The sequence below is a fragment of the Achroia grisella genome, unplaced genomic scaffold (assembly GCF_030625045.1).
Source record: "Achroia grisella isolate CSIRO2021 unplaced genomic scaffold, CSIRO_AGI_Agris_v1 utg779, whole genome shotgun sequence".
NCBI classification, from domain to species: domain Eukaryota; kingdom Metazoa; phylum Arthropoda; class Insecta; order Lepidoptera; family Pyralidae; genus Achroia; species Achroia grisella.
The window spans coordinates 1,619,345-1,634,680 of NW_026713019.1; the positions used below are offsets into that span (position 1 = coordinate 1,619,345).

The following is a 15,336-nucleotide window of genomic DNA, read 5'->3' on the forward strand; positions in this document are numbered from 1 at the left end:
ATGGCAACGAACGTCGATGATGATGTTTATGGATCATTCATGTATATAGGCGACGGTGTTCAATTACCAGCAGGTGAGCTTGTTTACCTTTCCAATTACATAAAAAAAAATATTGTTATCAAATCTAGGCTTTGTATGAAATGTAATAGTATTATTACTATGGACAGATTGAGGGTAGACAGGTGGTCTACCTCATAGAAAGTAGTCGTAGTCTTAAAACATGAACAGAATCCCGTATACTAAGTACTAATTCACTGTCACGTCTGTGGTAACCCTTATGTTTGCTTTCCTGAGGATTACAGTATTACGCCTCCGTGCTTAGTAATTTTATTTAAGGATGCTACCTTTCATTTTGTAAATCGAGTATTTACGTTGCGAGGGGGAACTTCTTATGACTTGTCATACCCATGTTGGATTATAGGAATTATGAGTACATAACTTTACCTGATTATACGTTTTATTTTATCGGATACCTATCTTTTCATATAAAGCTGAGTATCAAAGTTCTGACAGATAGCAGAGGTATAACTGATTCAGAGTGTTCGCGTATGATATTATCGCTATCACAATAGGTATCGCAATAGGTAGGTAGTAGAATAATTCTTTTTTTTTCTTTTTCACACCAGTTCTTGATACCTCGTTAGGTATTCTACAACTGAACATTTTCAGTGATTATAAGTAGCTGGAACATACCCTTAAAACTGATATATAATGGTTTCATCTTAAACTAGTGGTAAAATGAAATATATCTATATTTATCTACATAAACATCCTATTCGATATTCTGTTTAAGCTCAATATCGAATTAAAGCTTAATGAAATGTAACCATAACCGTAAGCTCATGTGCTTAGACCGCGACTAGAATATTATGTAAATGTGAATTGTGCAAACAGGGTTATACGATAACCAATAACGTATAAGCTTGCAAGTATACATGTACACGTTCTCTGAAGGTGACTTAATAATCTCAAAATATTATTTCATATAAATAAATTAATAAAAGTGATTCCTCTGACAAAAATAAAAAATTATGCATCTCAATTTTTTTTATCACAACTTCAGTTCCGGTAGCTACTTAATTTGAGTAAAACGAGCAAGACACTCTGAATATTGTTAAAAATAGATATTGTGAAGCTCTACGAAAACAGGTGAAAATATGACCACTCGGCAACTGCGGCTAACGACTATTAAATTTTATATATTTACATTTTATAAAAGAAACAGCGAAATACTCTCAAGATTTTGCATCTAGAATCTCATTTGAACTCGTTACGAATGATGATATATTTTCTTCTGCACAAAGATAACAAAGCAAGCAACGTATAAAATTAATTATTAAAGAAAATAACTATATACAGCTACAGAGACAAATATCTATCCGGAAGTAAAAATTCAACATGTAAACGTACAAAATTATGTTTAATAAGTATATATCTAAGTATAAAATATATTCTAAACAAAGAAGTTTTTATTACTAAATTCAAAACAAAGTATCTACATATAATATATTCGAATAATAGCTATTGGTTAATTATCTTTCTGTACTTATAAACCGATTAAATAAATAGTTGAAAATAGTAATTAAGTTATTATGCCTATGGCTTCACCCTTGGGCTTTATTAAATATTTTATGAGCAATAAATTACATCGATGTTTCCGTGCACGTTATGGTTTTTGCTTTTATTAAACTAAACACATTGTGATAGACAAGAGTGCATATTATCGGATTAAAATTTTGTATTTACTAGATCTGTTTTCGGAACATATAAACAAATTTCCAGATCAAAAAAAGGCGGATATGTGTGTATCAAATCAGACGTACTTAAAATATAAACCAAGGAGATTCACCATGCCCTATGTAGAATGTGCAATCAGCAAACTTCCGTAAGATTTCCGTATACATTCTTTCCAAAATCTTCATCACCTTGTTTCTATTGCCTCTCATATGTGCATATATCTTACCTGCGCTAATAGTATAAGTACATAATGGAAAGAAGTTGATGAATTGAGTGGAAGTAACCATGATGAAGAATGTGAATCATTGTAAGCAACTACGTAAGCATTGCTAGGAAAAGTACCCTGTCGCCATTCTCCAGGGGGTTTAGTAATAATGGCATTAGTAAAGAATTTTATGACCTGTTTGTCTTTATTTGGACTCTTGGAGGATTGAAAGGACTTGTCTGAGGATTCTAGCAATCAAGTCCGCTAACTTGACTGCCTTAAGATTCACGACTGCTGAAAGTATTGTATACTTCTCGTCAGTCTTTAATCTTATCTTATTATAAACGTAAAAAAAGCGTTGTCTCTTTAATAATAAACAAAATTACAACAATGTTAACATATAGATACAAATAATATGATATGCAAATAATATAATGGATTGTGTCATTCCTGTTTATTATTTGTTTGAAAATGGACCGTCTGTCACTGAGAAATTAGTCTGCAATTTGTTTAGATACTTAATGTAAAATTAATAGTAATTAACGCGTTATAGCCGTTTATGTGTCATTTGATATATAATTAGCATCTATTTTCATCACTGTCGATAGCATTGGCTGTCACGAATCTGAGATTCCATTCGTCAGTCGACGCGGACGCGCCAGCGGCCACCAACAGTTTCTGTAATGATACACGTATAAATCAATTAGCAATTAATTAAAACGATGTTTTCGATTCGATACATTATCGTTTATGCACGATTTATAAAGAATAATTGCTTGTGTTTTATGTTTACATCCTTTTAATGTATAGGTATATTATATAGGTATTTATAGAGCAATTTAAGTTGTAGTACGCTTCGTATTACCTGTAATTGTTTACAAGGAAACTCGCGCTATTGTCTAAATTAGGTTTATACATTATATTTAAATACCTACGACAACGGGAAGTTATTTTAATATTGTTGTAGGTATAATATTTAAGTTCTGAATAGTACTGTAATTTTTTATGAACCCACATACTGGTCTAAGAATTAAAAAAATAATATATTATTCTCTCTCTGCCACACTATGACCCGGCACCCGTTCTGAGAATCCATGGAATGCTAAGAAGTTCGTCTCACATCTTTTAGTGTGTTCTAGTATTCATAAAATAATTAGTATCTTACACAGCATTTTGTGTATATTACTTGTCCTTTTTGGCAATTCTGAATCCATTTTGTTGACACTTTTTTAAAAGAAAGTTTACATATTTTTAATTCAAAATTATTTTTCTAAATGACTTCGTTTAGAAAAATAATTCTGATTATCTAAATATAGTTACTATTAATATATTATATTATATTAACAGTAAGTATATTTAGATAATCAGAAGTAATAGATTTTCTTATCATAATATAAATATATATAATGGAATCGTTTAGAAAAATAATTTTGAATTAAAAATATGAAAAACACATGAGTTCGGCTCGTAGATAAAACTACTGGATCCAAAAGAACAAAATTATCCAAAGGTATTTCTTACAACCGTAGTACTGACCGATGGAGTAGTTTTTATGCAATCTATTTTACTACCTCTTTTTTACCGTCTTTTCGATAGATAAAAAAATGTAAATTTTATCAATGGAGACAGATTAACTTTAGCACTATATGATATACATAGTGTTGAAGTTGATCTGTATAGTGTTGATGTTGATATATGATATACATATAGTGTTGAAGTTGATCTGTGTCTATTAGTAGAATCAGTAGTTGAAGTTTATATAGCTTACCATGCATGAATGTATTCAGTAATATAGCCAGTAATAATCATTTGGACTACGCTTTCATCGATGTATTTGTTAGCATTATGATCACAAATGCTTAAGTGTATCTCATAAAATAACTCATTAATTTTATTTAGCTACTGCTACTACTTACAGCTACTATTTATTTTATTATACTAGATCACCGAGGCCTTCAAATTGTAATTATGATATATAAATTATTACTTCACACCCAATTTGTTAAACTAAGACTTTCCATAACGTTCTATATGTATCCATTTGACTGGAGTTTATACAACAAAAATAAATTAGAATAATGGTTAAACGGTATATATGGATATATATCATCTAGGGTACTAATATTGGATATTATTTCTTGTCTAGACAGATATTGTATATCACACAGATACCTTCATAGACTAATTTGTAGTGATTATAATGTGAGTTTTACTATTATCTTAATTCATTTTAAAGATAGAATTAATGTTTAGTAACTGTCTGTTAAAAAAATCGGAGCATAACAAGTTGACATTATTAATCATGCGTGCAGCGTTGAAAATTATTTACTTTCTTTACGTCAATTCGTTCACTCCATTACTTTTACTTTCTTTACTATATTCATTAAAACTATTTAAATAATTGACAATTACAAGCGCAATAAGTAACAATAAAACATGAAAGAGAATTAATCTTTCTATAATTAGAATTATTATTAATAAAGTTTTAATGCATATCATCAATACATACGTATTCCATAATCTCAGCTATGTTACGGAAATTAATTTCTATGTGTACAGGTGTTGTATGTATAGCTTTTATATATTTGAAAAACAAAAAATTTTGAATGTGTGAAATCTAAGCCGTCTTGAATCGATTTATCATATTCATTATAATCAACCGATTTAGATTAAGCACCTCTGAAATATTTTGTGCAGCCGGAACACGTTGTGCACCTGTTATATAAACGGCCTACATAGACAAAATCTGGACCAAATCTGAATACAGTCTGATTGACTGAGTACACATCAATTTATTTAAAAATTTGCACGGATTAAAAATGGTGCGTAACTAAAAAGTTTTTGTGTTTAGTGTTTGTTAATTTTTATAAATAAAAAGTGCATTTTAATTAGTATATAAGTGTACGTTTGTTAAGAATGTATTGTATTTGTTTAACATGTTTTATAATTAATTTATTCTGTTTTACATGTGCACAGGAGGAACTTGACAAGAATCAGTTGCAACGTAAGTTTTACTTTTTTATTAAACTATTCAGCTTTGTGTAAATAGGATGATTAAAATATAGTATCAGAAATTATAATATCATGAAAATACGTTTATATAATGACACGAATCAGTGAAAGATCAAATATTTAATAAACAAAGTGGCTCTTTATTACCAATTTAAATATTTATTACTCTATCTGTATTAGGCTTAAGATATATAGTAAAACAGTAGATTTTTTTAAACATTCGCGGTTAATATATAAAACCCGTTACATATAAGAATATCTTTTAAAGAAACCAGGAGATTCAATTTAGTGGTAATGGTAACATTGAAACAATATCTTCCCAGGGCTATTTAGTGCATTATGTAATGTATTTTACATATTTAGTTCTATCTCTCCTTTATTCTTATTTATTCGTATGATAAAATATAATACAATAAGTAATATAGTCTGGGTTATAATCATCATCATAATCATTGATACAAATTAATAATTGTGATAATGATTATAACCCAGACTATATTACTTATTGTATTATACGATAATTATAAAAGGATATATAAAACTAAAAGTAGAAATATAATGATAAACATAGCAATTAATACTTGGTTGTCTCTACCAACAATGTAATTAGTAATGAGAAGTGAGATGAGAACAAAATATATAGGTAAGAGAATAACAGTTCAACAGAGAGATAAAATAAAGAGGGCTACAGAAACATATTAATACAATCTTTAAGCGATGTTAAACATACTTTTAGTCTTATATATATCTTTTATATTATGACAGATAACATAATATTAACACAAAATTTATCTATTACACAGTTTTGAAGAATGCATTCGACGCGTTTGACCACGAAAAGAAAGGTGTTATAAGTACAGACATGATTGGTACCATTCTGGAGATGTTAGGTCACGAGTTAGATGATGACACTCTCAATGAAATTATTAACGAGGTTGACTCCGATGGTAAGTTAAGTTCATATTGCTGATATAAAGACTAATATGTTCAATGAGAGAACTTCCTGAGAGAGTTTCTCGCTACATACTGTTCAACGTATTACATAGTACGAATATATTAAGATTTAGTACATATAATATTATTTAACGTGCAATGTTTGTTGATGCATACATCCAAGTTTGGCCATGTCATTCAAGTATAAAGCTCATATGAAAATTATGTCCTGGAAAGGTATATTTTTAAAGTAATATAATGAAATAGTACTGCACCCGCCTGCACTAACGGTGTATGCTGGCGTGTGGCAAATTAATCGCAATGGTTTCCAGGGGGATCCGTGTGGACGTGGACTTGACGTTGGTGCAATGCTAGGATTGGGAACACTTGCCTCCTATATTTACAACCTATGGTTTTTTTTATTAACCTTCGTATATTTCACTGACTGATTGACAAAATGGCTCACGCAGCCAGAACATAAAAAAAACTTGCATAATTACTTGCACGCTTAAATTATTATTATGTATCTCAAAGGAAAACTAATTTATTACTATATTGGCATAAATATTAAAATAAAATGTGTTAAAGCTTCCGACAAAGAGACCGGTAGATATTGATGTAATTATCTCTATCATAACTCTATTTTTATTACTACATCTTACTTACCGACAACAAAATTCAAACTATATTAAGACGTTAACTTATACAAAGTATTACATAGTTTCATTTATCTGGGTAATCTAGTATTTTAATAATACTCTTTGTGTAACAAGGAAAGACATCTAGTTGGGTAGAGCTAGGGCGAATTACATTTCGTCTCTACATATTTCAAGTTTAAACAAGACACCAATAGATGGCGTTGATCTAAATAGCATCGTTCTGTTAGTAATGTTAGCCAATTATATAGATGGCGCTGTTTTTAAAATTCCAAGTAATGCAACTTTGATAAGAATGTTATCGTTATCTATTAGTGTCATACTTTTAATAAAATAGATGTATCAGTATTATTAGTATGTAATGAATATTATGGAAAAAAAGAATTGATGTATTTTTTTAGTAATTATTGTTGTTATATACCATAGTAAACATTATGAATAGGTAAATAGTAGTCAGTAGAAAATAATTTATTTTATAATTAATTTTTGATAATATCTTCATATCATCATATGAAAAAAAAAATGCCTCACCCGTGACAATGCACTTTGCATTGCCGTGACCAGGATTCGAACCTGGGTTACTACGGCCACAACGTAGGGTCCTAACCACTAGACGATCACGGCTACAGAGGCTTATGTTCGAACAGCGAATTTATGAATCACTTCCACTGCACTACATTCATGATAACATTATATTAGCATTTGCAAAGTAAATTTACTAAAAAGTGATAGAAACCATGCATTAATTTACTTTAGCTCATTAGGTACTTTTAAAAACGATATTTATTCTATGTTTTTAATTACTTAAATATTTAAAAGTTTTCTTTATTTCGTAGGTTCCGGTGAATTAGAGTTCAGTGAATTTTGTTCTTTAGCATCTAAATTCTTAACAGAAGAAGAGGACGATGAAGCTATGGTACAAGAATTAAAGGAAGCGTTTCGGTTATATGACAAAGAAGGTAGATACAACATTTGCTTACATAAACAAAATATATTATTATGCTGATCCTAAGCTCCTAAACAATAAAGAAGAAAAAATATACTAACAGAAATTATTTAATGAGTTATACTTAATATATACTAAAATAAGTTTATATATATCTATATATTTACATGTGATCCTCTTTCTCTTCACATGGGTATACATTATACAGTCTGACATAGATATAAACCATACTTATAAACCTACCAGAAGAAATTCTATAAATAACGAAAAAACCGTATCATAATCCGTTTCTAGTTGTTGTTAGTTTGGAAGAAGTAAACAGCCAATGAAAAAGAACGTACGGAAACAGTCAATTTGTTTTAAACTTATTAGTTATAGATGCGACTAACAAAATTTGTCTGTAATCAATATATTTTTATTTATTTCTAATAATTGTAGGCAATGGATACATAACTACGGATGTGCTGAAAGAGATATTTAAAGAATTAGATAACACAATCACAGGCGAGGACTTGGATACCATGATTGAGGAAATTGACTCTGACGGCTCCGGAACTGTTGATTTTGATGGTAAATACTTTACTAATCTTGAATGTATAACATTTCTTATGTAATTAGAATTGCAAACAATCTGACTGCCCACTTGATGATTCGCTAATCAACCTATAACTGGTAACTGGTCAATACTATGGGTATCACGTTATCCTATGATACCTGTGATACTACTCATACTTTGCCATTCCAAAGGACTATGTCATGTTTTATTTAATACTACATAGTTGAAAATGAATTTTATGTCCACTAGTAAATAAGACTCGTTTTTTTTAAATCTCTTCATGTTTTTACTTTTCAGAATTCCTTGAGGTCATGACTGGTGAATAAATAAATATAAAATAGTTTTAGAAAATAGTATTAAATTTAGATAGGCATTATTTAACTTTAAAATAGGTAAATAAATAAACGACCAAAATATATTTTCGAGGGCATCGTGAGACATCGTATGTACTGTGATAGTATATTTTGAAGATATAATACTTCAATTATTTAAGTTATTTATTATTATATATAGACAATATAATTTAAGAAACATTATGTAGATATAAGTTTAAAGACCTGCGCGCAGTTCAAATATTTTTTAAAATTTCAATTAGAAATACAATTAATACATGTTCAACTTATGTTGTTTTTTTTTCACCTACGTTTGTTTGTTTTAGGAAATTGAATAGGTATTTTTCTTTATGTTCTACAGTTATTTTTATTACTGGAAACAACTTGTGATTATCGTTATCTATCTACGATATTTATCAATACTTATCATATTAAAGTCAATTACTGAAAACTTATCGAAAAAAAAATGATAAAGTTCGTTGCGTATTATCATTATATATGCACCTAGCTATAGGGATGCCTATCGTACGAGAATTCTCATATATGTACGAGATTTTTGCCCTTCTGTACATTTTATCCTCGTAGTAAAACTTTGCAGGAGATTTTAAACTACGGATATTGGTCTAGATATGGAGAGGTTACGGAATCAAATTGAGCTGGTATACAAGAGTTTATCACATATTTAGTATATTTTTTAGCTAGTGTAAATATACCTAAAATAGCAATAATAGAAGTTACTGATAATGTGATATGCAGTATTTTGAATTTTATATACTGGTATACCTGTTAGACGCAGAAAATTTCTGAACAGATTATACTAAAATCATGACGTAGCGGTAGGTTTCTTCAATCTAATTGTATAACGTAGTTGCAAGAATACTTTTCCTTTTTGTCACTTCAATTTGCGACATTATTTCTTACAATATTGGACACCTGTAATAAATAGATGGCTGGCTAGGCTCGATCACTGATAATTTTACGTAATATTGACGGTGAATCTAAATCAGATTACCGGATCGTCTTAAACAGCCTTGTCAAGTGCAATTATTTAGACAAAAACCACTGAAATCTGGGTTACCATTAACTTGTTGTTGCCGTAATACTTCTTCAAAACAGACACCTAATAGTTATACCAATAAATAAACCGATTATAGTGTTCAAACTACGGTGAACTTTTATCAAGTTATGTGGCTATTGTGTATGTATATTTAATATTCCAGATTTCTCTTTTTTCATCTTATAGAAATTAGGGGAAGATATATATATTAAATTTTCTATAATATCGTTGACGGGTACCTCTGTCTCAGCTAGTTCTGTAATAAGCAGCTTGCTCCGCAAGCTTCCAGTGTCTTTGACACTAAAATTGTAGTGTATAAATATATCGTAATCATCAGTCATAGTCTCTGGCAACGACAAAAACAAATAATCATCAAATAATCATAGCCTACTTAGGTATATTTAGTGCAATACTTAATTGCAAATATTTTCTCGTCGGGTTGCTCTACTAATATCTACGTGACCATTCTGACTTCTGTTTTTGTGGTTACAAAAACCAAGCAAAGAACTTAGATTCTAGTTCGTCTACGTCCTCGATCACGTAGATTCTTTTTCGGAATGTTTGAAAGAAAATGCCTACCTATTCAAAAAGTATAATGGCTTTATTATTGTAGTTTTTGAGTTAAACTCTCTTATTTTCTATGTCTGTGGTATTTGCTGTTACAAAATTACAAAGGAATAGGAAAAATAAATAAAGAAGATAATAGTATGAGACTGGATGAACGTAAATGAATGATTTTTTGGAGATACCAAATGGTTTATAAATGCAATTATTGAATTAGATAGGTTTTATTTATTCATGCCATAATATTTTAAATTAAAGTAGTTATTTTTCAGTCACTTGTCTAAATACTGTATATTACATTACCTTATTTCCAACATTAAATATGTTGAACTTTATCATTGAATCTTGCTACGTACCTACTTAAAATAAATATACAAATCTCTCTAGCTGCAATTGTAATCTTATAACAGTTACTCTGTAATTAACGATAGCCTGTTCACGCATTAAATCTGTATCAAGCTACCTTTTAAACCGATGAAAGTGGCAATTTCATGAAAATTATCTGTTATCGACATGATTAAGTCAAGATAATTTACCGAAGAAGGAAACCGCGATAGAATGAAAGCTTGATTGCTTGTAATCAGGTGAGGAATCTAAGGGCAGATTTGCGGTCACCGTATTATGGTGTGTTCCTGTATTAAACTAGATAGGTAACTATAATTATTTTTACTGTAAAAAACCATTAGGAATAATAATTTTAAGCTGTTCCAATTTTGAAAATCGCTCCTTCTATGTACGAATTAATATTTGAACTTAGTACAATTTTCCTTATTGAGGCTGATGGAATAATGTCGATGCTCTGATCCGTCGTCGGTGACTAGTTTGATCTGATTGAGTATCTGAGGTATACCACATCAGATACTCAATCAGATCAACCCAGTCAGTGACAATGGACCGCTTGGAGATTGACCAGATACAATCAGTAGAGTAGTAAAGTGACGCTTAGTGATCAAACGACGTACAGCTAATAGTATTGGAAATAATCGATTGTATCTATAATAGTATATAAAAAATAAGATATTGTTGAAATTAGTTTCCCATATTATACAGCGAAAATATAAACATTGTCTACTGCGGAATAATTAATAAATCTATTATTGCAAACATATTATACTTGTAAATTATATTATTGAATAGTTCTCTAATAAATAGAAAGTTAAAATAAACCAGATTTGATAAATGGTTGCCTATTACGTTGTAACAGTTTTACAACTTGCCAACTAGGTCTAGACCGACGCAAATAAAACAAAAAGTATCTCGTTCTTTTTTATATTCTAGTCCATTATCAAAGTTTGAATTGAAGGTGAGAGAAATAATTGCATAATTTATAATTTTGTTATTCTATTGGACAGTACTTTTACGCTTTGGTATTGGGTATGTATCGATTATTAGTGTTCGAAACCAAGACGTTCAATTTATAATTACCTCGAAGTGTAGGTATGTGTCTTATAATTTTTTTATAAAGATTGTAGGACACATGTCGATTGTATCTATAATAGTATATAAAAAATAATATATTGTTGAAACAATATTTCAGGTAATATCCGTTTCTGACAGTTGATTTTAGAAAGTTAAAATAAAAAATACGTATATATATATATCATTTCAAAATTTTATTTTGTTATTCTATTCGGATGAATGATTAAATATGATGATTTATTTATGTATACATATATATAATTATACTTACTATAAGAGGGTTTGCTGTTAAAACAACCCTTAAGTAACTTACAATCTCTATATATGTATATTTGTAAAACTCACAGCTCACCCACTAGCCTTGGTATGAGTGCCATCAAACTTTAGATATAACTAACTACTCGTTGATGGAAATCACCGATAAGTTTTATTACTAACAACAACGACAGTATCTGCAACTACGATTGTGTTAGTGAAAGAATAGGTCAAAAACAGCAACAATTAGCAATGTTCTTTAAGTGCCTGGGATTAAAGTCTTCAAGCATGTGTTTTTTTTATTGGAATTTCTAAGAACAATATATTAGTATATATTGTTCTTAGAAATATTGTATTTTTATAAAGGTTTAAAGCCATAACAATGTTTAGGTCAATAGTTAACCTATATACATTAATAATATTTATATGAGTAAGAGTGTAGCTAATATTATTTGTAGATTTGCTATATTTGATTTGATCAGCTTTTATATTTTTATTTTCGAGGTGCAAAATCTAAAGCTTACTCAACACATTTTGGTGCTGTAATATATCGTAACTGTGTGTCTATCAGGAATTTTAAGAATTTATAACATGTTCTTTATTTGAGGTCATATCTGAAGGTCGACTTATTAGACTGACAGACATGGCTGAGAGCAAGGCTATAGTTATTGACAGCTACCTAATTATAACGACATACGGTGCCTATATAAAATTAATTTGCTGAATATTGCTTTTAGTTATGTTCCTGTTGTAACCACGGTAATTCACAGCTCATTTAAAATATTAAGCAGAACGAGTATTTTAAATATTTTAGTAACTATTAAATTAATTTTTTGTTAATATTTTATTGTACCTGCCGAATCAATAGATTCTAAATTATATACTTATACTTTTTATGAAAAGTGCGAAAACAAAATTAACAATTTCAATATTTCTGCCTATAACAATATTAAGAAATATATAAATTACAGCAAAAGTATAACTGTAATATATATTAAACACTGCTTCTGACGGTAATATTTATAAAATGCTACTGGTAACAAATGATCTAACAGTTTGGGCCTTAAAATTTATCTCGAGTGTCTCCAAATATTTAAATTTTTAACGTCGTGATAAATGTCATAAATTTATCCAAAAAGGTACCAAGTCTACCAACGTCTTGGGAGACTTGGTTTCTCGACTTCTTAAGTATATAGGTATGAAAGTCAAGATCATGTTTTTTGAATTTTTATATTTTTCACCATCTCTGCCACCGCAACCGCACATTTAGTCGTGCTCAAAATGAGAAACGGGGTCAGTGTAACGCAGGTTGTATCATATTACTGACATTCCGTCCCATTTCTCAGGAAATGAGAGTCACGATTACATGTTTTGTCATCGCCACGCACTATAAGTACCATTGATCATTCGGTTCTCTGTATTAGTGGGTCTAATATTTTTTTATTTATTTTTTTGGTCTCATGAAAAACAAGCTGACGAGTCAGCAGATGGATAGTGTTATTGTCGCCTATATATAAAAACAATGATATTACGATCGTGGCAGGCGTTACCATTTTAGGATGACTAAGATGATATACCTCTAATTCATCTGTAATTTCACTGCCTTATCTTCACCCTTCAAACAGAACAAAGCCTGATAGGCGAATTTCCAAAGGCAAAGGCATTCACACCTTCCTGAATGTGATGACCCTTTCCTGATGTTTTTATTATTACAAAAGAAATTTATATAATTATATTCATTTTATATTGTTTCCCATAACAAAAAATATACTTTTACGATTATATTATGACATAATCTATATATATATGTATTTATTAAACCTACTAAGCATATTAATTTATTTCGATTATTAAGTCATAATGTATCTATTTGTACTAACAACTAATATAATGAATAAGTAATATATGATATAAATATTTACATGTTTAACATTATGTCTTTTTAATGAATATAATTAAATATTTATGAGGAAATTTCGGTCTGTAATAACACACTTTGAATCAATTATTAAGTGAATATAATATATTTACGGGGCATTATGTATATATTAATATAAAATACACTAGAAGTATTTATAGTTGAACGTGTTATGTCCAATTTATGGTCGCTTAAATGTTGGCTAAGTCAATATTTGATAGAATGTGGCAATGAAAATACACATTATTTTAATACCCGTAGGCGTATTAGATTGGAAAGTTATTTGAATCATTGCATATAAATTTTATGGAGCATTTGTGCGGTAATTGTAGTTATTTTGATTTAGTCAATTATAAGCAACACTATTATAATTTATTAAAAACCTAGTTTAAAATCTTGTATCGTCTTGATCTAGGTTTCTTATTATGCTCTTTATTTTTTTTATGTAATTAGAATGGCAAGCTGATAACCCACCGTTAACATCGCATATATATATGAATAGTACCACGAACATTATCATGTGAGATCTATAATATCAATCATGCGTTGCTATTAACGGAGGATTAAGATGTCTCTTATCCTATTATTTATTTTTAATTTATGATTATCCTAGATATGGTCACCGGCAATCTATCCGAGAAGTTTGGAAGAAATGAAAATATTACAATAGTAAAATGAATACAACAATAACTCCAAACAATATTAGATATTAATGACATATTATGTTATCTGTGCTAATGATAAATCCTAAGATTAGCACCGTACAAGAAAATACCTATTCACTATGAACTAAAGATGGTACTCCAGAACAGTATCCATATACTTACATATCTCTGGGAATATGGAAGAAGAAAGGAAATTCTGTAAAATGATTGTAATGGTTTCTTATTATATATAAACATTGTTTCATCATATTATAACTAGTAGTTGTGTAAGTATATGTACTTTATTGACCTATAACTGTCATACAAGTATATCAACTCAGATACTATTGCTAACTTAAACGGTGCGCTAATTAATATTAAAGTCTATGTTAACCCGTCGACCACATCATAAATACAAGGGATAAATCACATTTACCCTTACCATTCCACAACATAACTACATATATTGACAAGTTACTCTCATTGGCCCACCTCGGTACTATAGTCGACAATTTAATTACGGGTGTACATTATTAAATTATTAATATATGTATAAATTAATTAGAGGTATTAAGGGACATACCTTATTACACAATTACAATTTAATTTTATGATTTTAGTAGATTACTCATTAAGATTGAAGTTAAAACAATTAAAAATTACATTTGACAAGCTCTAACCATTTTACGGCTCCATTTTACTTTCGATGTATGCTAGTTGGATTCCTCGCAAGATGTAAACATTTTGTATTCGTAAATATGATTATTTGTATTGGTTTGATTATTTTGCATGTATGTATATTATGCATTTATTTACAAAAAAAAGTACTTAGGTATTTCCATAACTTGTCTAGTACCTATAACACAAGTTCTATTTAGAACGGAACTAGATGGCGATGTGTGATTTGTCGGTAGTTATTATAAAAGAAATATATAACATATTAGACTGATATTAATATATTTTATGCTGATAGAATTACAATTTATTTTAATAAAATAAAATATTTTTATGCTATTGCTATGGATTTTACCAGAACAATTATTCAGGTCATAGAATAAATTTCTACTTAAGTGCCTAATTCAACAAATACTATATACAGTGC

At 29.3% G+C, this 15,336-nt stretch overlaps 1 protein-coding gene and 1 non-coding gene across 2 annotated transcripts; one reads left to right on the plus strand and one right to left on the minus strand.

Annotated features, from left to right (window-relative positions):
- On the plus strand, nucleotides 1–8,474 carry LOC131850823 (troponin C, isoallergen Bla g 6.0101-like). The gene is made up of 5 exons (XM_059201188.1): nucleotides 1–73; nucleotides 5,758–5,901; nucleotides 7,380–7,502; nucleotides 7,928–8,059; nucleotides 8,343–8,474. The coding sequence occupies exons 1-5, from the start codon at nucleotides 1–3 to the stop codon at nucleotides 8,369–8,371; spliced, it is 501 nt and encodes a 166-aa protein (XP_059057171.1). The 3' UTR covers nucleotides 8,372–8,474.
- Nucleotides 7,096–7,167, minus strand: Trnah-gug (transfer RNA histidin (anticodon GUG)). Its single transcript has one exon. It is a non-coding gene; the product is annotated as a tRNA-His (tRNA).
- Nucleotides 8,475–15,336: the final 6,862 nt, after the last annotated feature.

Excerpts from the sequence above, each read along its gene's own strand:
- LOC131850823 (XM_059201188.1), top strand. The coding sequence starts at position 1 with ATGGCAACGAACGTCGATGATGATGTTTATGGATCATTCATGTATATA. Across the intron at positions 5,902-7,379 it reads TAACGAGGTTGACTCCGATG|GTTCCGGTGAATTAGAGTTC; the intron begins GTAAGTTAAGTT and ends TTTATTTCGTAG. Across the intron at positions 8,060-8,342 it reads CGGAACTGTTGATTTTGATG|AATTCCTTGAGGTCATGACT; the intron begins GTAAATACTTTA and ends TTTACTTTTCAG.